The sequence below is a fragment of the Myotis nattereri genome (genome assembly GCF_964212035.1).
Source record: "Myotis nattereri genome assembly, chromosome: 19".
Taxonomy (NCBI): domain Eukaryota; kingdom Metazoa; phylum Chordata; class Mammalia; order Chiroptera; family Vespertilionidae; genus Myotis; species Myotis nattereri.
Genome location: NC_138095.1, coordinates 3,898,701 through 3,923,731, shown reverse-complemented (window position 1 = coordinate 3,923,731; position 25,031 = coordinate 3,898,701). Strand labels below are relative to the sequence as shown.

General features: G+C 59.2%; 1 protein-coding gene across 1 annotated transcript; it reads right to left on the bottom strand.

Annotated features, from left to right (window-relative positions):
* Positions 1 to 1,949: 1,949 nt before the first annotated feature.
* Positions 1,950 to 21,822, bottom strand: FAM222A (family with sequence similarity 222 member A; the record flags this gene model as incomplete). Its single annotated transcript, XM_081114059.1, has 2 exons — positions 1,950 to 3,328; positions 21,741 to 21,822. 2 exons carry the CDS (start codon positions 21,820 to 21,822, stop codon positions 2,067 to 2,069), a joined length of 1,344 nt encoding a protein of 447 aa, XP_080970185.1. The 3' UTR covers positions 1,950 to 2,066.
* Between the last annotated feature and the right edge of the window lie 3,209 nt (positions 21,823 to 25,031).

The following is a 25,031-nucleotide window of genomic DNA, read 5'->3' as shown; positions in this document are numbered from 1 at the left end:
GTGGTTCTGTCTGGGCCGCTCTGCGGAGGGGTCTCTGGCTGACCAAGGGGCTGATGTGTGAACAAGGCAAACGACCGTGTCCACTTGAGAGCTGGGGGCGTGGGTGGCAGTGACAGCACAGGGGCGGCACCGGGGCAGGGTCCTGGCCTGGGAGGGGGATATGGGGGGGGCAGGGTCCTGGCTGGGAGGGGGATATGGGGGGGGCAGGGTCCTGGCCTGGGAGGGGGATATGGGGGGGGCAGGGTCCTGGCTGGGAGGGGGACACGGGGGGGCAGGGTCCTGGCTTGGGAGGGGGAGTATGGGGGGGCAGGGTCCTGGCCTGGGAAGGGGGGCACATGGGGGGTAGGGTCCTGGCTGGGAGGGGGGCACAGGGGGGCAGGGTCCTGGCTGGGAGGGGGGTATGGGGGGCAGGGTCCTGGCCTGGGAGGGGGAGCACAGGGGGAAGCAGGGTCCTGGCTGGGAGGGGGACACGGGGGGGGGGCAGGGTCCTGGCTGGGAGGGGGACACGGGGGGGGGCAGGGTCCTGGCTGGGAGGGGGACACGGGGGGGGGCAGGGTCCTGGCTGGGAGGGGGATACGGGGGGGGGGCAGGGTCCTGGCTGGGAAGGGGACACGGGGGGGGGCAGGGTCCTGGCTGGGAGGGGGACACGGGGGGGGCAGGGTCCTGGCTGGGAGAAGGACACGGGGGGGGGGCAGGGTCCTGGCTGGGAAGGGGACACGGGGGTGGCAGGGTCCTGGCTGGGAGGGGGCCACGGGGGGGGGGCAGGGTCCTGGCTGGGAGGGGGACACGGGGGGGGCAGGGTCCTGGCTGGGAAGGGGACACGGGGGGGGGCAGGGTCCTGGCTGGGAGTGGGGTACGGGGAGGTAAAGGGTCCTGGCTGGGAGGGGGACACGGGGGGGGGGGGCAGGGTCCTGGCTGGGAGGGGGCATGTTCCGCTCCCAGGGGAGGAGAAAGCGCAACACAAGCGCCGAACAATCCACAGCGAGACGCCATCTGTGTTTCCTTTTTTTTCTTCCTCTTCGTTTTTAAAACAATACAGTGCAGACTGCACTTCTCACAGTAGAATATAATGGTCAATTTTAGTATAAAAAACATTCTCAGAGATTTGTAAATGCACTTAGTGCTCGAACAGGCCTTGGAGAGATACAGTACCGCTGCCGGGGCCGGCGGGGGAGCCCCTGCTGCCCCCCTCACCCCCGATGGTGCGGGCCGGCCCTGGGGGCACTGGCAGGAAGGGAGCTGCCCTGGGCCTCCCAGTTAAAGCCAGCAGCTCCCCTCCCTGGCTCCAGCAGGGAACCCCGAGGAAGGCAGGGCAGGCCCCCTGCAGCCCTGGGTCCCTTGTGCGAATGGGGGAGGGCACCCCTGCCTCAGGCTTCGGGAGGTCGCCTCCTAAACACACAGTCTGGGTGCGGGAGGTGTCTCCTCAGACGAGGTGCCCTGTGCGGTGTGCGGCCACGCTGTGCCAGCAGCCCCGTGGACGTGGACATGCTGGAGGGAAGGGAAGGGGGCGGGAGCCCGGGGGTGGGGGGTGGGGATGGGGGCGGTTTTTCTGTGCTGGGAAGGAATGGGGGAGGGGAGGAGAGTCTAGAGGAGCAGGGGGCCGGTGGTCCCTGGAGCCCTCATGAGTGGCATTCACCTGGGTTGGCTGGTGGGGGGCCCTGCGGGACCGCCGACTCCCTCTGCGGCTTTTCCAGGTGCCTGGGGCTTGTGGGGAGCTGTCTGACCCCTGGGGGCACTTAGGGCCCCCTGGTTCTAAGCCCCGCATTTCCTCCTGCCTCCCGCCCTGGCCTGGGCTGCCCCCTGGGAGTGCCAATGGAGCCCTGGTGGTGAAGGTGGTCTCTCCCTTCCCTCTCCCGCGTGGATGCAGGGAGGCCCTCCCCGGGTCCTGGGGCCTCTGAAGTGGGGGGACAGGCCTTGGTGAGCAAGGTCACCTGCCAGACCTCCCCAGACCCGGCAGCAGCCAGCCCGGCTGCCCGGGGGCACCCGTGGCCCCTGCGCGCCGACCGCTGTCCTCCGCCCGCCTCCCCGTCGGTGCCCTGTCCCTCCGTCCGTGCGGCACAGAGGCCTTATCTGTAGACGGGCAGGCGGATGTGGGCGTGCTGGTGGTCGAGCAGCCGGGGCACCGCCACGGTCTCGTAGCCCTTGCCCAGCATCTGCTCCTTGATGCAGGGCGGCCGGAGGTCGTTGATGAGATACTCCAGCGACTGTAGGCTGCTGCTCAGGGCCGCCGTGCTGCACGCGCTCCTGCTGGGCAGGCCAGAGAGGGCCTCCGCGGGCGGCCCCGCCAGCTCCCGGGCGCCCCCGGGCCCCAGCTCGGCCACGGCCACCGCCGGGTTGTAGCAGTCGCTGGTGGGTGTCACCAGCACGCTGTTCCAGGGGGCGGCAAAGTACTGGCCCACGGTGAGGCCGGCAGGCAGCCCCACGCTGCAGGTGAGGGGGGACCCACTGGCCCGCTCGTACGCCCGCCCCCCACAAGCCTCCGGGGACTTGCTGGCCACCGTGCCGCCGCTGTAGGCCCGCAGAGGCTGGGGCGGCGGTGGGGGTGGCTTCTGTGGCCACAGCAGGTAGTCCAGGCTGCCATCCACGTACCCTGCGGGCTTGGCGGCTCCGGCCAACGTCAAGGCCGCGCTTCCCGGGCCCAGCTCGGTGCCTCTGCGACAGTCGGGCAGGCCCGCGGCCGAGTAGGCCAGGCTGGGGAAGCTGGGCACCGGGCCGTGCTTGGCCGGGCTGGGCTGGGGCACAGCCACGCCCTGGCAGGCCGCGGGGGCCGCGCCCGGGGCCTGGCACTGCTGGTTGAGCTGGTAGAGAAGGCTGTGGATGGAGGGCAGGTTGGAAGGCGGCAGGGCCAGGCCGCGGCCGGGCAGGGGGATGACGGAGGCGGCTGTGGCGGCGGCCGTGGGCAGGCCGGGTGGCGGGGCGGGCGCCTCGGGAGGCTTGGGGTAGGCCAAGGGCCCCAGAGTGCTGGGCGCCGGGTAGGGCGCGATGCCCACCTGCACGGTGGCTGGCGACAGCTTGGTCCGCTTGCCCTCGGCGCTCTTGAGCACGCCTTTGACGGGCCCGGCGGGCGCGGCCGCGCTGGAGGAGACGGCGGCCTTGACGACGGCCAGCAGGCCCTGGTAGCCGGCGTGCTGCGGGTAGGGGCTGTAGCGCTGGCCGCACGTGTCGTAGCCGTTGACGGTGCGGCCCAGGTGCTTGTGCTGCGGCACCCGGATGGTGGTGGGGAAGATCTTGATGGACAGCGGGCTGTTGGCCACCTTCTCAGCGTAGGCGTCGAGCTCGGCCGGGCTCGGGTAGCGGGAGGAATGCATGGAGCTGGCCACCGCCTCGCCTGGGGGGACAGGGAAGAGAGGTGAGCGCTGAGCAGGTGACACGGGAGGCCTGGAGCCGCACTTGCTATTGGCTGCCCTTCCCTAGCGCCGTCCTCCATTCGCCCCCTGGCTCCTCCCTCCTTCTGAGTTAAGCTCCATGGAGTGTAGGTAAAGGGATCAGGACACGCTCCTGTGACAATGCCTGGGCCCAGGGGTCAGGGGTAGGGCAAGGCCAGGGTCCGAGGGCCCCAGCCCTCCCGGTCGCCAGCCGCCAGGTCAGCGGCCCTCCTGTCTGCTCACTGTGGGGACCAGCTCCTGGTGTGTCCCTGGGGAGGTGGCGCGGGTGGCACTGGCATCGCGTCGGTGGCTAAAGGCTGCGTTTGTGAGGCCAGTGCGCGGTGTCTGCTCCTGGCATGGGCGTGTGCTCTCCGTGCGCCTACATCAGCCTGCCTATCCCTCCCGTTACCGGTGGGAGTCGTGTCCCGGTCGGGGCTGACTCAGTGGCCCTCTGGCCCGGCGTGTGTATTCAGCGAGTTCTGTGGGAACATGGCCACGAGCAGAACCGCTGGGACACGGGAGGCAAATGCTCAGCGTTAGGAGAAAATGCCCCGACCGTTTGCCAAAGAGACTGTGCCGGGCACATGCCACCGGCAGAGCCCAGGAGCCCGGCTCCACACCCGCCGCACTCGGAGCTGTCTTTGCTGCAGTGCCTGTGGGTGCGCACTCCTGCCCCTCCCCTCTCGGTGCCTCCCTTTCCTCACCCCTCAAGTGGGGGTTTGGGGCATTGGCCTGTGAGCAGAGCCCAGCACGGGGCCTGGCGGGAGGGGGGCCGCTGCTGTGGGCTTTCACCTGGCGCCGCATTTCCTGTCCAGTCAGCAGGCAGGGGAGGGACATCGCGCTCTGGCTGCCCAGCCCCATCCTGAGTCTGCCCGTCACCTGCAAAGCCACCGCCTTTTGTGTGAACTGCGCTTTGTGTGCAGTGGGCGCACCTGGCCCTGCCACCGGGAGGCAGGTCGCTGGTGGGCTGACCCCTCCTTCCATCCAGAGCCTCTCCCTGGTCCCAAGACATCCCTCTGCTGGGGCCCTGAGGCGGGGGCAGCACCATGTGGCTGGAAGGACCCTGCCCGGGCTCAGGGCTGGCCGGCCGGGCTGGAGGGCCCTGTGTAAGCTGCTTGCAAAGCGGAGCCTCAGCTTTCCCACCTGCGGAATGGGGGTAACGACCAGGCCAGGTCTGCAGGGTGACCTCAGCTGTAGCAAGGGGCCCAGCAGCTGGTGAGGCGCACAGTAGGTGCTGGGAGATCGGGACCTGTCTGGGCCCTTGGGTGAGGAAGACCCTGCAAGGTTTCAGAGGCATACTGCCTTCCTGTCCTGTGGGCACCCCAGGACCCGCCAGTGACTCCGGAGGGGCCTTCACCACCCGGAACCTCAGTTTCCACATCTGTAAAATGGGGGTGCTGCTAACACTACCTCCCAGAGTGGCTGTGAGGGTTTAACAAGTCGTTCGCAGTGGAGTGTTAGCAGAAGCGGGTGCTCTCCGTCTGCGGTCATTCCTTCCCGGGTGCCTGGGGCCAGGGCCTTGCGGGAGAGGAAGGGGCGGGGCTTGTGCGCAGGTGGGCCTGGCACTGTGGCTGCGGCAGAGTGTGAACGTCCCACCTCCCAGAGCCTCACCCATGGCGCCCTCCGGGGCCCACAGCCAATGTGGGCAAATGCATGCTGTGGAGGGAGGGCAGGCAGTGGGGGATGCTGGGGAGCCAACCCGGCCGGGCTCCAGAGACGGCTTTTTGGAAGACAGGGCACCGCAGTTAAGGCCATGGTGAAAGGGGTGACGAGGGAGGAAGATGTGCGGTGGGAACCGTAAATAATTCAGAGGGCAGCAGCCGGGAGCAGCGTGCAGAGAAGCCCAGAGGCCTGGGCAGGCCGGGCGCGGCCGAACCGAATGGAGAGCTCTTCACTGAGGGCCGCGCCTCTCAGGCGTTCCTACCCCCAGGGCACGTGGCAAGGTCTAGAGCTGCATTTGATGCCACAACGTGAGGGGGTGCTACTGGCATCTAGTGGGCAGAGGGGCTGCTGAACATCCATGATGCACAGCACAGTCCCCCACAAAGAGCTGTCAGGGCCCCGAGTGCCGGCAGTGCGAGGAGAGAGGCCCTGCCCCAGGGCCTGGGCAGCCAGGGAAGGTTAAGCAGGGAGGGCAGGGCAGGCAGGCAGCGCGGTAGGAAGGCCATCCACTCTGCCCCTCGGTGCAGGGATGGGGCCTGAGCTGGGCCAGGCAGCAGGGAGGGGAGGGGCGGCCAGTAGGGAGGGGAGGGGTGGCAGCACCAGAGGAGGCTGAGCAGTGTTTGTCCTCTGGCCTGACCTGGACTGGGCAGGTGGAACCGGCCAGGGGCCCCCATCCTGCCCCTGCCTGGGGCAGCCCCCACCTCAGTGGCCTAAAATAAACTCGGTGTGGAGAATGGAAATGTCACTTTGGCCAACGGGGGAATCTTTCTCAGGGATTGGATTTAAACTACATTATACAAGCAATTTCATGGGCATTTAGCACCGGGCGGAGAGGCCCACAAAAAAGGGACCAGCTCTTCATTTTCCAGCCATAAATCAGCAGTTGCTATAATGAGCACAAAAATGTCACTTTTATGCAATTTTACAGATGAACAAAACTGGTGAAATTAACTGTGGTAACCTACTATAGTCAGCAAAAGCAGCTGCCGGGGAAAAAATTATATCTGTATGTATTTTTGTGCCTCTTAAACTCTCTTTCCAAGCAAGTTTCTGCCATTGTGGTGTGAACACTCATTTGTCCTCACCATTATACTTCCATTTGGAGTTTATCTTGAGTATCCAATGAGCCACCAACTGTGAACATGATTAAATCTACAAAATCTATCTAATGGATGGAATAAATTAGGTGTTTAAAACCTGAAGAAGGAGGGCGGGGAGCAGTGCCTGTCACTGTTCACACTCATTGAGAGAAGGGCCCCGTCGGGTCAGCAGGCTCCTCGGCGGGCTGGTCCCTCTGGCTCTTCCTGGAGCCACTGGTGGGGGCACAGCGGAGGCTGCCCGTGGGGGAGTGCTTGGCACATGCTGGGCCCCGAGCCTGCGGCCCCTCGGCCCCTCTTGTCTGGAGCACCTGGCAGCTCTGAGAGGTGGGAGGTGTCCCCCTTGCACAGCTGGGGAAGCAGATAAGGTGTGGCACCAGGAAGGTGGTCTCCAAGATATTCATGTCCTCTGAGGTCCCTTCCCGCTCCCAATGCGGCGACCTGTGCAACCTGCAAGGGGAGGAGTGTGGGGCCCGGGGTGTGTGTGTGTGTGTGTGTGTGTGTATAAAAGGCACTGCGGCCTCCTCCTGGCTCATTCCCTCTTGGATCACTCACTCTGGGTAGGCGCCTGCCGTGTGAGGATGCGGGAGCAGCCCATGGGGAGGCCGCTTGGGGAGGCCCTGAGGCCTCCCGCCCCAGCCTGGGAGCCTTCTTGGAAGTGGGCCCTCCAGCCCCGGTCAAGCTTTCGGATGATGCAGCTCCGGCCGACCTCAGACTGCAGCCATGCGAGACGAGAAGCAGAACTGCCCAGCTGGGCCACTGCTGGGTTCCTGGTGCACACAGGCCTGGGAGCTACCGCATGGTCACTGATGCTTTAGCCGTGAAGTTCTGGAGCAACTTGCTCCCCAGCAACAGATAGCGAGTGCAGGCCCTCATTTTACGGAGGAGGAAATGGAAGCTCAGCAACCCCAGGACCACACCACTGACCGGGGGGGGGGGGGGGGGGGGGCAGAGCCGGGTGGGACCTGGTCTGCTTTCCAAGTCCTCTCCTCCCATGTCTCCCTCCTCTCCCTCCGCACCCCAAGGCAGGCTCCCCGCCCCCCCCCCCCGGAGCAGGAGATTCATGATGCGCTCCCTCCCCCTCCCCCTCCCCAGAATGAGGACTGCGATCATTTGTGGTGGCTGTTATTCCGCACCTGAGGGTATTTTCCCTTGACTGTCAGAGAGAGTGGAAGGGAGGGGGGGAGACAGAGAAACATCCACGTGAGAGGCGCATCGATTGGTTGCCTCCCGCATGTGCCCTGACCAGGAGGAGCCTGTGACCGGGGTACCTGCCCTTGACTGGAATTGAACTCACGACCCCGTCGGCAGCCCGATGTCCTATCCACGGAGCCAAAGAGGAGGACGATCTTGAGGAGGAGCCATAATCAGCCTCAAGGCTCAGAGGGACAGGTGACCCATCAGAGGCCACGCGGGCAGGCTGTCGGCCTGGCTTCTGCTTTGCTCCTCGAGGTGCCAGCGGCAGCCTGAGCCCGTCCTGCCTGGACACGGCCGTGGCTGGGCCTGCACAGCGCTCTTCGGTTCCTGGGAGCGAGACTTCGGCCTCACACCCGGCCTGGCTGCGGCGGCCCTGCTGCACACCTCGTCCCTGCGGCCCCGGGCGCCGCACACAGCCTTTCCCACCGGAGTATCCGGCCATGCTGGGTCCCTGGCTCCTCGGCCCAGCCTGGGTCCCTGGAGGTGGGCCCAGCCTGTGTCAGTGCCACTGTGCAGCCTGGTTTTGGCAAATGCAACGACCCAGGCAAAGGCCGCACGTGAAGGAAGCAGCAGAGCCAGCTGTCCGCGGTGGCTCCTGAGCAAGGGCGAGATGGGGCAGCGCTCGTGGGGTGACTGCGGGGCGGGGGAGGGGCCCCATGGCGAGGGGATCCCCGGAGTTCCACGGCCTGGGCTTTGTCACCACTGCACTGACTGACCGCGGGGGCTGCCTCCCCCGACGTGGGCTCCCTGAGCTGCTCACTGCCGTGTCCCCACCAACATGTCTAGCTGTGCAGGGATGTCGTGTCGAATGGACAGCGAGGCTGTGGGCAGGGGCGCCCTCCAGCCTGGGAGCCCCGCTCACTGCGCCGCAACACCACACCCAGGAGAGTTAGTCCTGGGAGGGGCTCCGCAGAGGCGGCCGTGGCGAGCTGCCTTCCAAGGCCTCGCCCCACCCACACCTGCCAGTGTTTCCCGACCCCTCCTGGGCGGCGCTGTCCTGGGCCAGATAACTCTCTCCTCCCCACCTCACGCGCCCAGGGCCTCTCTGTACAGCCTTCCCAGGAGCTGGTTTGAGTGAACTCTGAGCTGCTCAGGGTGCATTCACGCCCCAGCCACCTGGCTCGGCCCTCCCTCTGCCTCCCCTCATGCCCACAGCCTCCCTCCCTGGGCCTCCACTCATGCCCACAGCCTCCCTCTGGCTTGCCCTTCTGCAGTCTCTGTGGCATCCTTGGGGGGTGGGCCCTGGGTTTCAAGAGGAGGTTGGACATTCAAGGAACCGGGTATCAAGCAGGGGTTGCAAATGCAAATTCCCATGTTTTTGCTGCCCCCTGGAGGACAGATTGGGCAGGGGATGAGCCAGAAGGCGCAGGCAGGAGAGGCACTGAGGTGGGCAGGGATGCGGGAAGGATGTGCAGAATCCCGTGGATGCCCTGTTCCGAGGCCTCCAAGAGGAACCGGGGCTCCGTGTGCAAACCCAGGTGCCCACCCTGTGCACGGGGCACCTCTGCCCCGCTCTGCCCGCCATGGCCCCCATCTAAGCCTCGTTGGGAACTTGAAAAGGCTGGCGGGGGTGTGGGCCAGTCATCACCCCCTTAAGTTCATGTCCTGGGCCTTTCACGGGCGCTAAGTAGGCGGGGCCACCAATGAGCACGTGAAGCCAATAAACAGCAGCCCTTTGAGTGAGAGTTGATGTGGCTGCGGGAGACGTGAGTCCAGGCCTGGCTCCCAGCCTTGGGGGGCTGAGCGGGGGAGTGGGGAGGAGAGGCGGGGGGGGGCGGGGGGCGGAACGGGGCGCTCTGTGTGGAGCCTGACGGAGCAGCTGGGACCTGGGCTGGAGCCCTACGCCCAGCATGACCACGTGCTGCGGGTGACCTGGCAGCCGAGGACCGGGACGCTGCCTCCCATGTGCAAGGGAAGAGGGTGTGGACTCCGCACTGTGAGGCCTGCGGCATTTGCTCATCAGGGACAGGTGGAGATGGGGACGGGACGGTGGGACAGTGGTGGGTGGGGCAGGGGCCCAACGCCAGCCCAGAATTCCTGGTCCCCACACAGGGTTCCCTGTGGGAACCAGGCACCAGCTGTGGATGGACCTCATCCCTCAGGTACTGTGCTACTCGGGGCCTCCTGACCCGCTGGGCACACCCCGGCCCCTCCTGACCCGCTGGGCACACCCCGGCCCCTCCTGACCCGCTGGGCACACCCCGGCCCCTCCTGACCCGCTGGGCACACCCCGGTCCCTCCTGACCCGCTGGGCACACCCCGGCCCCTCCTGACCCGCTGGGCACACCCCGGCCCCTCCTGACCCGCTGGGCACACCCTGGAGAGGCTGTTCCTTCAGCGACGCGGTTTGGGCTGGAAGTGGTGTTACCTGCAGCCGCCCACAGGGACCGTGGGGAATTGGAAGTGGGCCGGCACGAAGTGGGTGTTCAGCAGACGCCATTGTCCTGCTGCCCCAGCTTTCCCTACTGCCTCCTCCTTGAAGGCTCAGGAAGTCACAGTGGGTGTGACCTGTGCTGAGTGGGGAGGGGTACCCAGGGCTGCTCCAGGACTGAGGGGGCCCCTGGGCACAGGCCTGGCCCTGCCCACAGGGAGGAGCAGCCTCAGCTGGGCTGCATTCCCCTGGCAGCTGACGCTCTGCCCTGGGCTGTGGCCCCTCCTGAACGCTCAGTTACCGGGACATTAATTAGCTGTGGCGCCGGAGAATCCCTAATGAGGCCGCCCAGGAGGGGCGGGGCCAGGTGCTGGGCCGGGGCAGGTGCAGCTGCCCTCTGGCCTCCTGGGGAGGACAAGGGGCAGGGTGGCTGCCAACCCCTTTTCTGCCCCAGCCCCAGCCCACTGGCCCAGGGGGCAGCCCGAGGGTCCTTGATTTCAGAGTCAGGTGTGAATCCCGGTACCAGCTACCAGCTGGGGGGCCTCAGGGAAGTGACCCAGCTCCCTGGCCTCCGTTTCCCTAAGGGGCAGAGTGGTGAGAAATGAGAGGACGCCTGTCGGAGGGCTGGGCACAGAATGGGTGCATGGGTGTCTGGCCCGACGAGGCAGTGCCGGGCAGTGGCTGTCCCTGAGCACAGCAGAGGAGCCTTAGTCTCCGTGCGTGTGCACACGTGCGTGGAAGCCCTCTCTCTCACACGCTCAGACACTCAGGGACTTCCTGTACGTAAACACCAGCAGCTGCTCCCAGGCACACTCGGGTATCCACACCCCCAGGCTGGAGCTCTGGGGTGGCCACTGTGTCCCTGGAGGCAGTCCCTCCCCAGCCCATTTCCCTGCCCCTCACTCGTGCCTCAGTTTCTCTCACCTGCTCCCTGACTGGGAGATGACTCTGCGAGCTGCGTACTCCTCCTCTCCCTGTGCCCAGCCCCGGTGTCTGTCCCTGCTCACCGCTGCAGAGCTGCGCGTCCGTCTTCCTGGCGGCTCTTTGCCTTCGGCCCTGCTGCCTCATCTCTCCCTCCTTCATCCCTACTCCCGTCTTCACCCTCGCCATGCTGGTCAGCTCACCTACCCGCCCTCCCACTGAGTCTCCCGCTCTCCTCCGCCCCCCCCCCCCCCCCCCGCTCCCTGCCCCTCCCACCTGCATCCTTCTGCAGCCACACTGGGCGCTCTATTCTGGATGCTGGTCCATTATAAAGGACTGCCGACTCCCTCTCAAATGCTGGCTTCTCGTCACTGTTTTATGTACACTCTGCTGAGCCGCAGTGTTTGATGTGGTCCACTTGTCTCTTCCCCTGTGCGTGTTCCCCTCTCAGTGTGCCGAGCCTAACCATCTGAGGGTGACATGCCAGGGCACAGCTCTCCCCGCACAGGCCCCTCATCGGCAGTTTTGCTTTCTGTGGTTTCAGTTACCTGCAGTCAACTGTGGTCCAAAAATATTAAAAAACATGTTTAAATGTCCAAAAGGACATTTCTTCAAAAAGATACACAAAGGTGCTAAGGATTCTCCTTCGCTATTAGAAATGAAAACCACAGTGAGACGCCACCGCTCACCCACTGGGGCGGCTGGAGTCAAAAAGACAGGTCTGTTTTGGGGAAGATGTGGAGAAATTGGAACCCTTGTAATTGCTGGTGGGAATGTCACATGGGGCAGCTGCCTTGGAAACCAGTTTGGCGGTTCCCCCCAAATCCAGCATAGACTTCCCATGTGACCCAGCAGTCCCACTCCTAGGAGTGTGCGCAAGAGAATGAAAGCATTCATCCACACAGACACCTGTACCTGGATGTTCAACAGCAGCATTAGTCATAACTGCCCCAAATGTGGACACAACCTAAATACCCATCAGCCGATAAATGGGTAATAAACCATCGCACATCCATACAATGGGGGACTGGTTGGCAACAAGAAGTGAAGTGCCGATATGTGCATGAACACACGTATGTACATTCGACATGGATGAGCCTTGAAAACATGACACTAAGGGGAAAAGCCAGACGAAAGGCCACTTTGAATGGCTGAATGTATGGCACATACCATACACATAACGCTGTTTCCAAAAAACTGCACTGGCCTCTTTGTGTAAGATTTATGTGTCACTTCTTTGTTACAGGCGTTGAGCAGGAGCGTGCAACTCTGGCCTGCTGCCTGCTTTTGTAAATAAAGTTTTATTGGAATACAGCCACGCCCCTTCCTGTCCCGGGGGCTGGGACCGCTTTCACGCTGCAGCGCCTGGTTGCGTGGTTACAGTGAGACCCTGGATCTTTACAGGAAACGTTGGCCAACTTCTGCTGTCGAGGAGGACAGTTTAGTTCATACGTTGATCTTATCTTTGCGATCTCGCTGAATTCTTATTCTCTTGGGGTTTCTGCGCAGCTGGTTTTCTTGTAACCCTGGTTCCCTGTCTTCCTGAGCCGCCCGGACTGGGCAGTGTGGATGGAGGCAGGGACTGGGTCTCTGTCGTTCCCTGAGGTCCCCCCTCGGGCGGCCTCTGGTCGGACACTGCGCCAGATGAAGGAGCTGCCTGCCTGCCTTCCTAGTTTGCTAGGAGCTCATTTGTATTTGTTAGTGGGGAGAGGGGGCTGACGCCGTCGGCCCTGCCCTGCGTTTCCGACCTCTGTCCTCTCCCGTCCTCTCCCGGCGTCCCCACGGCAGGGGCCCGGGCCTGCCCTCCACCCCCAGGCTGCATAATTGCATCTGCTGCCTGGCCAGAGGTTTGTTTTTAATGTTATTGGGATTGTAAATTGCTTTGTTTCTTCCGTATTTTATTAGTGTGAGTGGAAGCAGCTGCACCTGCAGGAATGCTCGCTCATGGGGCAGCGGCTGCAGCCTGTCAGGGTCAAGGACAGGGTCAGGGTCGCTGTGGAGGGTGGGTGAGGCCTGGCAGTGGGAGAAGAGCGCTCCCTGAGCTGGGGCTAGCAAGCCCTTAGAAGCTGCCTGGGGGTTGTGGCCTCAGCTCCCCTGCTTGGATGGCAGGTCCCCGAGTACCACCCTCCCCACATGCCTCTCAGAAGCTCCCTGCACAGCCTGCGCTTTTGGCAGCACATGACGTTACTCAGAGTTTACAGATCAACACCACGATGAGAAAGGCAAGTATTTATCAGTGGGTCCTGAGCAGCTGTCCGGGGTAGGCAGGTCCTGTGTGGAACCCAGGGATGCCGGCAGCTGGGAGTCAAGCCTTCCCTCCCCCGACATCATTTCTCCTTTCTTCTTTCCCAGGTCACTTTCTCCCACCACCTGGAACAGGCGACGACTGCCAGCCGGCCACCCACACTCCTGGCCACAGAGCCGTCCAGCCCTGCTGCTCCTCTGCCGCCTGGCCTCCGGTCCTGGAGGTGAGCTGCAGCCTTCCTGGTGTGCTGTCATGTTCAGGGCTATGTGGTGGCCAGGCCCGTGCGGCCCTGAGTAGTCAGGCTGCTCTGATCCCATTTTATAGGAAGAGAAGGCAGGCGGGGCCCCATTCTGACATTGTCATCACAGATGGGCAGAGCTGGATGGCACCTGAGGACCAGCTGGTCTGACCCTTGACTTTACAGCAGGAGGAACCCAGGCCCTAACAGGCTGACCCACTTGGCCAAGGTCAGGCTGCACGTGGCCCAGTCCTGAAACTTGGGGCCTGACTGCCAAGAGTAATGCCCAGGAGGAAGGGCAGGACCCTCCCTGCCAGCTGTGCAGGCCTGGCTGGCGGCAGGGCGCCCAATTCAATTTGCTTATCTCCCTTCCTGCCTCCCTCTTCCCTGGGCGCTCAATTACAGGCTGAGTCAGTGTCTTTGCCAGCAAGTGCAGCGATGGCAGGGGAGCCGGGCAAGCTGGCTGGCCTTCCTCGTTCTGGCCTCGGAGCGGGAAGGCCGCCAGGTCATCATGCCCGTCCCTGCCTCCAGCAGAGGGCAAGGCAGGAACCCTGGCAGCGGGACAGTAGCAATCAAAGGTCAAAGTGCACAGTCCCTGTGAGCTAGCGAGTGCATTCTGGGATAACTGTTTTGCACAGACACACACACAAAGATGTTCGTGACAGCACCGTTCAGAACAGCGAGGGACTAGGAGCAACCTAGGTGCCCGCTGCCTGTGCCGCTGTGCAGCTGTTGGAAGGATGAGGGCGCGCCTGTCGGATGGGGAACATCTGGAGGATATGCCCGTATTGGTAAGGGAACAGCCCGGAGCCGAGAGCACAGGGATGAGAATGGTTATGGAAAAGCATGTATTGCCCCTCAGCAGGCATCTTTTTCAGGAGGGTATTTTTTCTTTAAATCCTCACCAAAGGATATGTTTCTATTGATTTTTGGAGAAAGAGACAGACATCACTGTGGAGAGAAACATACTCGCCCTGACTAGGAATCGAACCCGCAACCTTTTGGTGCAGGGGATGGCGCTCCGACCCACGGCACCTCCGGCCAGGGCTTCAGGAGGGCGTCCGAGAAGCTGCCGACACCGGTTTGCTCTGGCAGGAGAGCCATGTTTACTGTAAATGCTTATGCTCTGAAACGGTGCCGCGGCCAACCAGGGGCAGTGAAGGACTGCCTGTATAAGCCACAGGGAGCTGCTCCCCCTGGAGTCACACAAGGCGCGAAGGGGGGCGTGCGTGGAGAACACATTTTCTGGAAACGGAAGGCCCTCCCAGGTTACCGGTCATTGGTCTGTGGGATGAGGCAGGCAGACAGTTCTCTAAACCCCTATTCCGGAAAGAACACCCAGAGGGCACCCCCTCTCTTCCTGGGGATCCCGTGACAGCAACATGGATACAAACACCAATTCCCATATTGCCAAACCCAGGAGCTAGCTAACCCCCCGAACGAACAAACAAACAGCAGAGGGGCAGGATGCCCAGCTGAGATCAAGTGGGGCCGAGGGAGGAAGCAGAGGGAAGGTGCCACGGCCAGCGACTTCAGAGCCAGCCACCCTCACTTCCCGCATGTGAGGGACACGCCGGCGTGCAGAACCGCCGCCCCGTCTGCAGCAGTGAGACAAGCGGTGCACCAGCTGGCAGAGCTACCCACTGGGTTCCGAAGAGCAAAGGAGAGGCCAAGAGACCAGTCACGGACGCGTGGGACCTGCTTGTCTCTGCGGCAGCGAGGGGGGCGCTGGGCTGGGGCCCCACCTCCCCCCGAGCCAGCTCATCGAAGCGCGGCACCAGCACAGCACCGGTCGGAACATGTAAGAGAAGCGAGGAAAGGCGGCAGGTGAGTAAGCAATGGCTGGCGAAACACTTCCCACCAGAAGCGAGAAAGACTACGGCTCACTACTGCAGTGTGAAGGGAAGCGCAGTGACAACTGGTTCTGAGAAGCAAAAACACAGCAGAGCTACAAGAGCAGAAGAAAAGTCTCACTGTGACAGCCAAAGGGGACACGGGGACAAGGGCGAGGGAGGAAAGTGAGCAAACATCGGGGGCTGGGCGAAGAGGCGGCCAACCTGTGTTAGCTGGGCCCCGAAGGCGGCGGCGGTGCAAGCCTCGGGTCTGTCTGCGGGAAGGGCGCGGGCCTGAGCTCCGGGAAATGAGCCGCGCACGTCCATCCCGGACACAAGCCGGGGCAGGAGCGGCAGGAAAGAGGGGCAGGACCACAATGAAATTCAGAGGAAAGTCAGGCCTCAGCTTCTCCATGGCAACATTCCCGCGAGAGCAGAGCAAGGTCTACAGCAATCCTCAAGGAGACAGAGTGCCCGGTGACTTTACTCGCTGGAGTAGAAGGGCGGCCGACGGACCGTCCGAACGCTGGGGACTCCGGGAGTGCTGTGCGTGAGGCCTGAGGCCGCGGCCTGGAGGCCACCTTCCGGGTGACGGGAGACGGAGGCAGGAGAACTGCTGGTGAGTACGGGCCCTGCTCACCCGGGAGGCAGGCTGACCGCGGGGGCGCTGTACCCAGATGCTAACATTACGAGCCCCAGGAACGGGCAATGGCATCCCTCACGACAGAAGGGACAGGAGTGTGAGCACACAGGTGCCTCCTCGTGAACAGCCGGGGTCAGAGGCCATCATTAAAGCTGACGTCAGGTAATAGAGGGTGAAAGTGAACTCCAAGGAAATGAAGAAGGAAAAAGAAAATACAGTTGATCCTTGAACAACACAGGAGTGAGGGGTGCTGACCCCCATGCACAGTCAAAAATCCACATAAAACTTGACTCCCCAAAACCTAACTCTCAATAGCCTGCTGTTGACCAGAAGCCTTACCGATAATGTAAACAGTTGATTAATATAGATTTTGTCTGTTATATGTATTACATACTGTCTTCTTACAATCAAGCAAGCCAGAGAAAAGAAAATGTTACTAAGAAAATCATAAGGATGAGAAAATACATTTACGGTACTGTACGTATTTATTTTTAAAAATCCACATATAAGTGGACTGATGTATCTCAAACCTGTGTTGTTCAAGCATCAACTGCACACTAATTTCAACATTTTTTCATCTTAGGGAAAATAATAGATACTGTTCCAAAGAAATAGAAAGTCAGGGTATTATTTAAAGTTGCACCGCTAGACAGAAACACCAACCTCCCTCATGATTGGTGGGCGCAGAATAAAGCAGAGAACAGATCACTTAGGAAAGACTTTTGAAAGCAATTACAGCAAAGCACAAAATGAACTACGATGAGACATCTGTCATATCAATAAATGTAAATGGGCTAAGCTCTCAAAAATTTTTTAAAGGCATTCAGATTGAATCACAGAGCTTAATCCGGCTCTATAGTATGTGAGTCACACCTAAGCAAAGTAATTCAGAAAGGTTCAAATAAAAGGACTGGCCAAGGTTTCAAGAAAAATGTGAATTAAAAGAGCAGAGGTTACTATCTGAACAGATGAAATTGAATCTGCCCCCAAGGTATTAAATATAGTAAAGAAAGATGCAAGTCACTATTAGATTTAAGGTATTAATACCCGTGTGTTAAATAACACTGCATCACCATTCATCAGGCCGAAGCTGTAGGTGCTACGAGAAGAAATAGACTGGAACACATTAGCAGTGGGCATCTAATTCATTTCTCTCCGTGACAGGTAGCTAAGGGTATAGAAGACGTAACTAACATAAGTAATGGGGTTGATATAATTGGTACACACCACACTCTGAATCCTGAAAACAGAGCCACATCTTCTTTTCCCCATAAAGCGTCAAAACTCACAAAAAATGACCACAGAGTCTATCGAAAAGAAAACTTTGATCATCTATACTAATAAAAGGGTAATATGCTAATTAGACTGGACGTCCTTCCTGACAAAGCCGGGTGATGGAGGTGGCCGGCCTGAAAACTGCTGGCAGCCCCTCATCCAGGCTGGCCCCACCCCCCAGAAGGGACCCCCACCCTGATCGGGTGTGTGGCCAGCCTGCAAACCACCCATGGCCCCTTGCCCAGGCTGGCCCTGCCCCCAGTGGGGACCCCCACCCTGATCAGGGGCAGGGCTGGCCTGCAAACCCCACGGTCCCTCGCCCAGGCTGGCCCTGCCCCCTAGCGGGGACTCCCCACCCTTCAGGGCAGGTCAGCTGGCCTCCACCCATGCACCAGGCCTCTATCTATATAATAAAAGGGTAATATGCAAATTGACCCTAACGGCAGAACGACCGCTGGATCAGTCACTATGAGGCGCACTGACCACCTCTTAGTCCCTTCCCCAGGCCATCAGGCACCAATCACCTGATGGTGAATGGGGAACTGGGGGTGGGTGGCGGTGGGGGGGAGGGGCCGGCTGCGGGCAGCTGGGGAAGATGGCCCTGATCGCAGGCCAGGCCTAGGGAGCATACTCATGCACAAATTTCGTGCACCAGGCCTCTAGTCCTATATAATAAAAGGGTAATATGTGAATTGACCCTAATGGCAGAAAAACCAGAAATGGTTGCGCACTGACCACCAGGGGGCAGACACTCAACGCAGGAGCTGCCCCCTGGTGGTCAGTGCGCTCGCACAGAGGGAGCTCCACTCAGCCACAAGTCGGGCTGACAGCTGCGAGTGCAGCGGCGGTGACGGGAGCCTCTCCTGCCTCGTTGGCAGTGCTAAGGATGTCTGTGGCTCTCCTCAGGGAGCGGGCCTAAGCTGGCAGGTGGACATCCCCTGAGGGCTCCTGAGCTGTCAGAAGGATGTCTTACTGCCAGCTTAGGCCTGATCCCCTGGGAAGCGGGCCTAAGCCAGCATGTGGACATCCTCCGAGGGGTCCCGGACTGTGAGAGGACACAGGCCGGGCTGAGGGACCCCCTGAGTGCATGAATTTTTGTGCACCAGGTCTCTAGTAATGCAGTAAAACTAGAAAAAACAAAACACAAAAGCACCTACTAGCTGGGTGGAGAAATGAAACTCAACTGAGCCTTAAGTCAAAGAAGAAATCAAATCCAAATTAAAAAATATCTAGGGAAAATACTACACATTAGAACCTATAGGATATAGGTAAAGCAGTGTTCGGAGCATTCAAAGCCTTAATTTTTTCTTGTTTATCAGTATAAAGATTTAAGCTTTGAAATAAAAAAACAAGGAAAGTAGGAAGATTTTAATAAAGATAAAGGCATAAATTAATGCATTGGAAACCAGAAAGGGGTGATTACTAATAAATCCTAAATATGGCTCCTTGGGACAAGGAGGCAAATAACCTCATTAGCTAGCTAACCTAATCAGGAAAAAAGAAAAGAAAAAAGGGCCACAAAATACACAATTTAAGAAATAAGGGTGAGTTAATCATTTTAAAGGAATTATAAATTGTTTTGTGCAGCTTCATGCAAATAAATTTGAAAACCTGGATAAAACAAATACTTTTCTAGAGGAATATAATTTATCAAACTCATTCAATAAGCAGAACAATTAAAACATAAATTATTACAGAAGAACCAGAGAACATTATCAAAGAGCTATCCACCTACTCAAAATAAATGCACTCGCCAAGACTGTTTAGTGGAAGAGCAGCCAATCTCTCAAGAACAGATGATCCATTTCCAGTTGAACTGTTACAAAGCATGAAGAAGGAAAGCCTTCATTCTCTTTATGAAAGAGCATAAACTGACAGCAAAACCCAACAAAACCGTTCCAACTAAAGACTACGCTCCTTCATGAAACTGAGGCAAAACCCCTCAGTCAAGGAGCTAATGCAATCCCTGCGTAGTATATTGAAAAGAAATGTTCACCATAACCAAGTGGGATTCAACTAGGAATGCAAGGATGGCTCAATATTAAGAAATCTATATCATTATACATATTCATCGATCAAAGGAAATACCCATGTGATCATCTTCAGAGACTTGGTAAACTTCAACTTGCATTCTTGATTTTTAAAAGTCTTAACAAAACAAGAATAGATGGACACATATTTAACATGATATCTACCCCAATCCAGCATTTCGCTCATGGAGAAATCTTAGGAGCTTCTCATTTTTTAATGAGAAATGGGACAAAACAAGAATGTTTATTATGACCATTACTATTTTTCATTGTTCCAGGGATAGTAGCCAACCCTATTATATAAGACAAAGAAATTAAGGTATAAAACTTCCAAAGTAGGAAGTAAAATTGTCATTTGCAAATGATATAACTGGAAAACCCGAGACTAAATTAAAAACCCATTACAAACAAAAGATTTCAGTAAGGTGGCAGGAGTCAACAGCCTTTCTATAAATAACCTCCATTTATGAAAGGAAAGACTTGACAAAAAAGGTTACGTATCCAGAAATAAACTAAAATAATGTGTAAGATCTACACGAAGCAAATATTAAAACATTCCCAAGGGACGCACAGGGAAGTCAGAATGCACAGAAAGGTATAGATCATGTTCTTGGAGGGGAAGACATCATCGTAACAATGCCATTTCTCCCTACACGAATTTATAAATTCAATGCAGTCCCAGTAAAAACACAAACAGGATTTTTGTTCTTACCTAGGTAAATTGATCCCATAGTTCAGACAGAGAAATAAAGAGAACAGCCCAGGAAACTCCACGTGGGAGGATGGTGAATAGAGGAACAGCTCGCATCAGCAAGTGTTAAAGTGTGTTACGCTCCAGCTACAACATGGCTGAACCTCGCAAACGTTTTGCTAAATGAAAGAAGTGAGTCACAGAAGGCCACATGAGGTATGAAAGCCCAGGAGAGGAGGTCTATAGAGAAGGAAGGCGGGCGGGTCAGGGAGTGACTGCTCCTGGGTAAGATGGGTTTCTTCTCGAAGTGACAAAATGCTCTGCAATGGACTGCGGTGAAGGTTGCAACATTCTGTAAACACACTGAAAGCCATCACCGCGTTCCCTTCAAATGGGTGGACTGTGTCGTATGTGAATTACACCCCAATAAATATGCTAAAAAATGTAAAATGTATTATAACGCCACAATAATTAAGATAGCATTGCACCAATGCTGATTAACTTCGGATCCACATCTCGAACTTTCCACCAGAGAAATTACAAAACAATCAGATATCATCTATTTAAAAAATTAAACCATAAAAAAACCTGGAAAAACCTGGGGGAGCTGCTTTAAAAGAAGAAAATCCCCAATGTCAGCATGAGGAAGGACATTTCAAGTATGACACACAATCCAAAGGCTACGGAAGCAAAAGGAAATGACGACCGATTTCTCTCCACAAAGAAAATCCCTCCATGGCGGGATCACAGGCAAACGACAAATCGGGGAAACACCTGCAATTCGTGTGACACACGGAGGTCTACAGCTACAGCAACAGGAAGAATGGACCGAACAGATCAGACAGACAGCAAAGTTACACGTGCATGTGCCTCTGACCGGTGTGTCCACTCCTAGAAATTTACCCTGTGGTTTACCCCTTGTGGCGCACACCCCATGGCACTGTCTGTAAGGGCAGCAGGCTGGGTACAGTTCTGAAGCGACTGGTCAGGTGAACTAGGGACCACCCTTGCAATGGGAAACTCTACGGCAAAAGGATGAGGAGGCTCTGTAAGTGCTGCCATGTAGGCTGTGCCGCTAAGTGAAAGAGTGAGGCGCAGGTCAGCGTGTAAACGTGTGTACACACACGTCTGTCTGCTGGGACGTGCACAGCACAGCTCTGGGAGGGACCCACGAGAGCTGACAGCACGGGCTGCCTCTGGCAGGAGGCGGCGGGCGGTGTGGGGAAAGGGAGGTTTTTGTCTGTACACCCCTTCATCCCTTTTGAATATTGGACCCCAAGAACGTATGATCTAAAGATAAACACGTTAAACAAGAAAAAAGCGTCGGTGTAAGCACAGTGATAAATGGCAGCTGAGCCTGTGCTGTAGGAGAGGGGACGGGGCGTAGGGACTGGAGAACTGGAGGTGTGTCCCCTTTAAGCGGCAACGGCTCAGTTCTAACCAATAGTCCAGGAACACAGGCCACTGCCACCGGATCCTCTGATTTTCTTTTTTTTCCCCAGGAGACACCAGAAGTCCATATTTTTATTCAATCTCCCTGTTTTTAAATGTTTCCAAATACTTCAAAATGAAAACAAAACACCCAGCCAGGGCGGCCAAAATCACCAGCTCAGAGGGCGGACCCCTGGCCCAGGGGGTCAAGGGGGACAGATGCCGGGAGGCTCCCAGTCCCGTCCTGCCCCGACACTGAGAAGCAAGGCCCGAGGGGTAAGGACGTGCGGAGGTCCAGCGAGCAGCCCGGGGCTGGGGCCCATCAGGACAACTGCTCCCCATTATCCCGGTTCCTGCGAAGCAGGCGTGTGATGGCGGTGACACAGACACGGCACATGCAGCGTCGCGGGAGGGGCTGGGTGGGCCGCGGCGCTGGCAGTGGTCAGCGAAGGCTGCTAGGAAGTGGCCAGACAAAAGGCGCCACCGGCAGGGAGGGACCCCATGAGCAGCACAGCCGGGCAAAGGCCTCGTGGAACATGGAGAGTTCAAGACAGGGTCGGGGAGGGTGGGCGTGCTGGGGTGGGGGCACTCCTGCCCAGCAGCTGCCCTGCCAAGGCCCGAGGTGGGAAAAGCCTGCCGTGTCCAAGAACAGAAAGAGCGCCGTGGACTCAGAGTGGGCGGGCGGGTGGGGGGGGGAGAGGGCGGGGGGGTGGGGGGCATGCAGGGCGAGGGTGGCACTCACACTTGCGCCGCTCCAGGCTCTTGCTCGGGCAGGCCAGGTGCTGGCCCGGGGGGTTCTGGGTCCTCTGCAGACAGGCCAGCATGGCTGAGCTGGGGCCGGTGCGCGCTCGGTGTCGGGGTCCCTGTGAGAGGAGGGAGGTGCGTCACACACTCACACACGCTGCTCCATGCCCGCAGCTCCCACCCCCTCAGCGGGAGTCCTGCCCGCAGCCTCCCTGCCCCGAACACCAGACCCTCACAGCAGACCCGCTCCTCCTCCGCAGACAGACAGGGTGAGGCCCAGCAGGAAGGAAGGGGCCAGGTCTCCTGAGGGATGGACTCCCCCGCGAGGGGCCCTGCTCAGAGTGCGGTCACCGCCTCCAGGGTCCTCACCTCGCTCCCCTCCTCCCTCCGCAGGCTGTCCCCCCAGCTCCCGGCCAACCACCTGTGGGCGGAGCTGTGCGCACCCCCCTGCACCTCACCAGGGGCAAGGACCCCACCTGCCATCTCTGGAACCGCAGGGCGGGGTGGCAGGAGCTGCCAGTGAGCACACGGGGTTCTAGGTGACCGAAGGTGGCCCGCCGGTCTGGGGTGCTCTCACCGCACCCACGGGCGATGTCCAGGACGGCGTCCCCGGGAGAGTGAGGGAGGCTCCGGCCCTGAGTACTGGGTCCGGCCTTAGTCTCAGACGGAACCCTGAGCCCAGGCGCCCGAGCAGCTCCCTTCCCCAACGGAGAGGGAGGCCCCAGGGCAGCCCTGCAGAGGTCTCCATAGGACGCAGCTCACCCAGTCGGATGCCCAGCGTTCACATGGAAACACGCATCTTTTCTCCACAAAATCCACTTTCCCGAGAACCCAGAGTCCCTGAGGAGCGAGGTGACACAGGCAGGGAGGCCGCGGGGAAGGGTGGGGGTTCCCTGCCAGGCCCCTCCCTTCCTCTCTTCCCAGTGTGAGCTGAGCCCTGGGCACCCTGTGTCTCACCAGCTCCTAATCCCCGCCCCCCTACACACACACACACACACACACATACACACACACACGCATATATACACACACACACACATACACACATACACATACATACACACACATACGCATACACACACATACACACATACACACACATACACACGCACACACACATACACACATACACACATACACACACATACACACACACATACATACACACGCACACACACCCCTGAGTCCCAAGCAGCCAAGCTGGGCCAACTCAATCCTCATGCTGGTTTTTAAACAGAAAAGAAAGAGTGTGTGTGTGGGGGGTATTTAAGGGGAAGAAAAGGAAGTTACTTAATACTAAACAGGTGTCTGGAGCCCAAAATTCTGCCGCTTTCTTCTAATAATGAAGCATTCATGAGGAAAGCCTCTTTCACCGCTTTCTTAAGATACTGATTTCACAACAAGCTCCTTGTTACCGCAATTATTCCACCCGCACTTCCCGGGACGCCGCCGCCCGTCTGTCCGGCCCCCGTAAATGAAGGACAATCAGTAACCACCTTTCATTATGCTCTATTTTACTTCCAGCAAAGGTGCCCTGAAAGAAATGATTTACACTGAAAGGGACTTTTATTCAGTTTCAAAACCAATTTTCTCCTATTACTGTCTAAAAAAAAAGAGAGAGGGAGGGAGGGAGGGAGGGAGAGAGAGAGAGAGAGAGAGAGAGAGAGAGGGAGTAGGGGGTGGGTGGGGGAGGGTAGGTGGCGCTCATCCTCTCCCCGCCTCGCCAGCTTTAACGCAGCGACGCAGTAAGGGCTGCAGCATCCACTTCCCGGCTTTGATTTCTGGTAATTGTAAAATATGCCATTACAATCAGGCAGGAATCATACAGTTTAAAAGGGAAAGGAGTGGGCTTCTCGCAGAGATGAAAGCCCTTCACTGCGGAACGAGGCGGCTCTTTGGGGACTGGGGCCGTGAGCGGCGGGGGGAGCAGGCCTCGATGGGGCCCTTTAGGACACACCTGCACACACGGGCACACTCTGTCCGGCTCAGACACCGGGGACAGCCGGACACGCCTCCGCACGCACCTCCCTCATCTCACTCACCACGTGACAAGCCCTCCGCGCCCTCCGGCACCCTCTCACGCACACACATGCAGTCCACGGACACACAGTCGCGTGCACACCTGGGGGGTGAGAGGCCTGTGGCTACCCCGCACACAGTCCGGCCTCTCCCCACTCCAGCCCAGTGCAGGGTCCAGTCTTGCCACCCTGATGCAGGGGCTGGGGGGCAGACAGGAGGCCGGAGAAGGCCAGCTGGCTGCAGGGCCCAAGCCTCGCCCTCCACAGAGAGGGAAACCCCAGCCAGAAAGCGGCAGCACCCTGCCCAGGGCCACCCACAAGCAGCGGCTGGGCGAGCCGCCCTCTCACCCTGGGCTCCTCTGCTGCCGGCACCCCGGGAGGCCTGGGCCGGAGAAGAGGGCGGCCAGCGACTTCTGTGCCCAAGGAACCTGGCTGGAAGCCGGAGCCTCCCCAGCCCGTGTCCACTGTGTGGCCCAGGGAAAGCGCCGCCCTCTCTTGTAACAGAAGCCCAGCCCTTCCCGGCCCCACCTCACAGGTCCCAGGGCCACGCATCCAGCATGCTCTGCAGGTGAGAGCCAGGCTGGGACCACAGTAGTCAGCAGGGAGGGCTCTGACGGCGGAAGCCCAGGCAGATCTGGGAGCCGAGAGGTCACCTGCCCCAGCGCGTGGCCACAGAGGACTCCCCTGGAGGCCTCGGCTCAACTTTTCCAGAGCAGCTGCCTGGATTCACCCCCAACTTCTGCAGCCCCAGCAGGCAGTGCGCTGCAGCCCACACTCGGTGCTCACTCCGAGCGGAGGGATTCTCTGCACCCCAGTTCCCGCCTCCCTGCGCATCCTCCCTGCCCGGGGGCTGGGCAGGGGCCCGCCATGCACGAGTGGCCCGCCATGTCGTTTCCATCCACCCATCAGCTACATACAAGACGCAGATCCCTCCTCGGCCTCACCGCCTCTCTCTGGCCTGGGAATAGAGCCCGACCCTCACTGCCTCTCTCTGGCCTGGGAATAGAGCCCGACCCTCACTGCCTGGCCCTCATCCCTCCTAAACCTCCCTCTAGCCTGGTGCCTCACACCTCCAGCCGCTGCCTGTGCAGGCCCTCTGCCTCAGCACTGCCACAGATCCGCTGTAACTCCCATGCTGCCTCCCTTCTCTGGGTGCCCTCCCGCAGCCCCAATCGCACCAACTGTGACTGCCCACGTTCGCGTCTGTCTCTCCCCACTGGACTCTGAGTTTCTCAGGACAAGGACCAAGTCTTAACTTGTTTCTTTCTTCC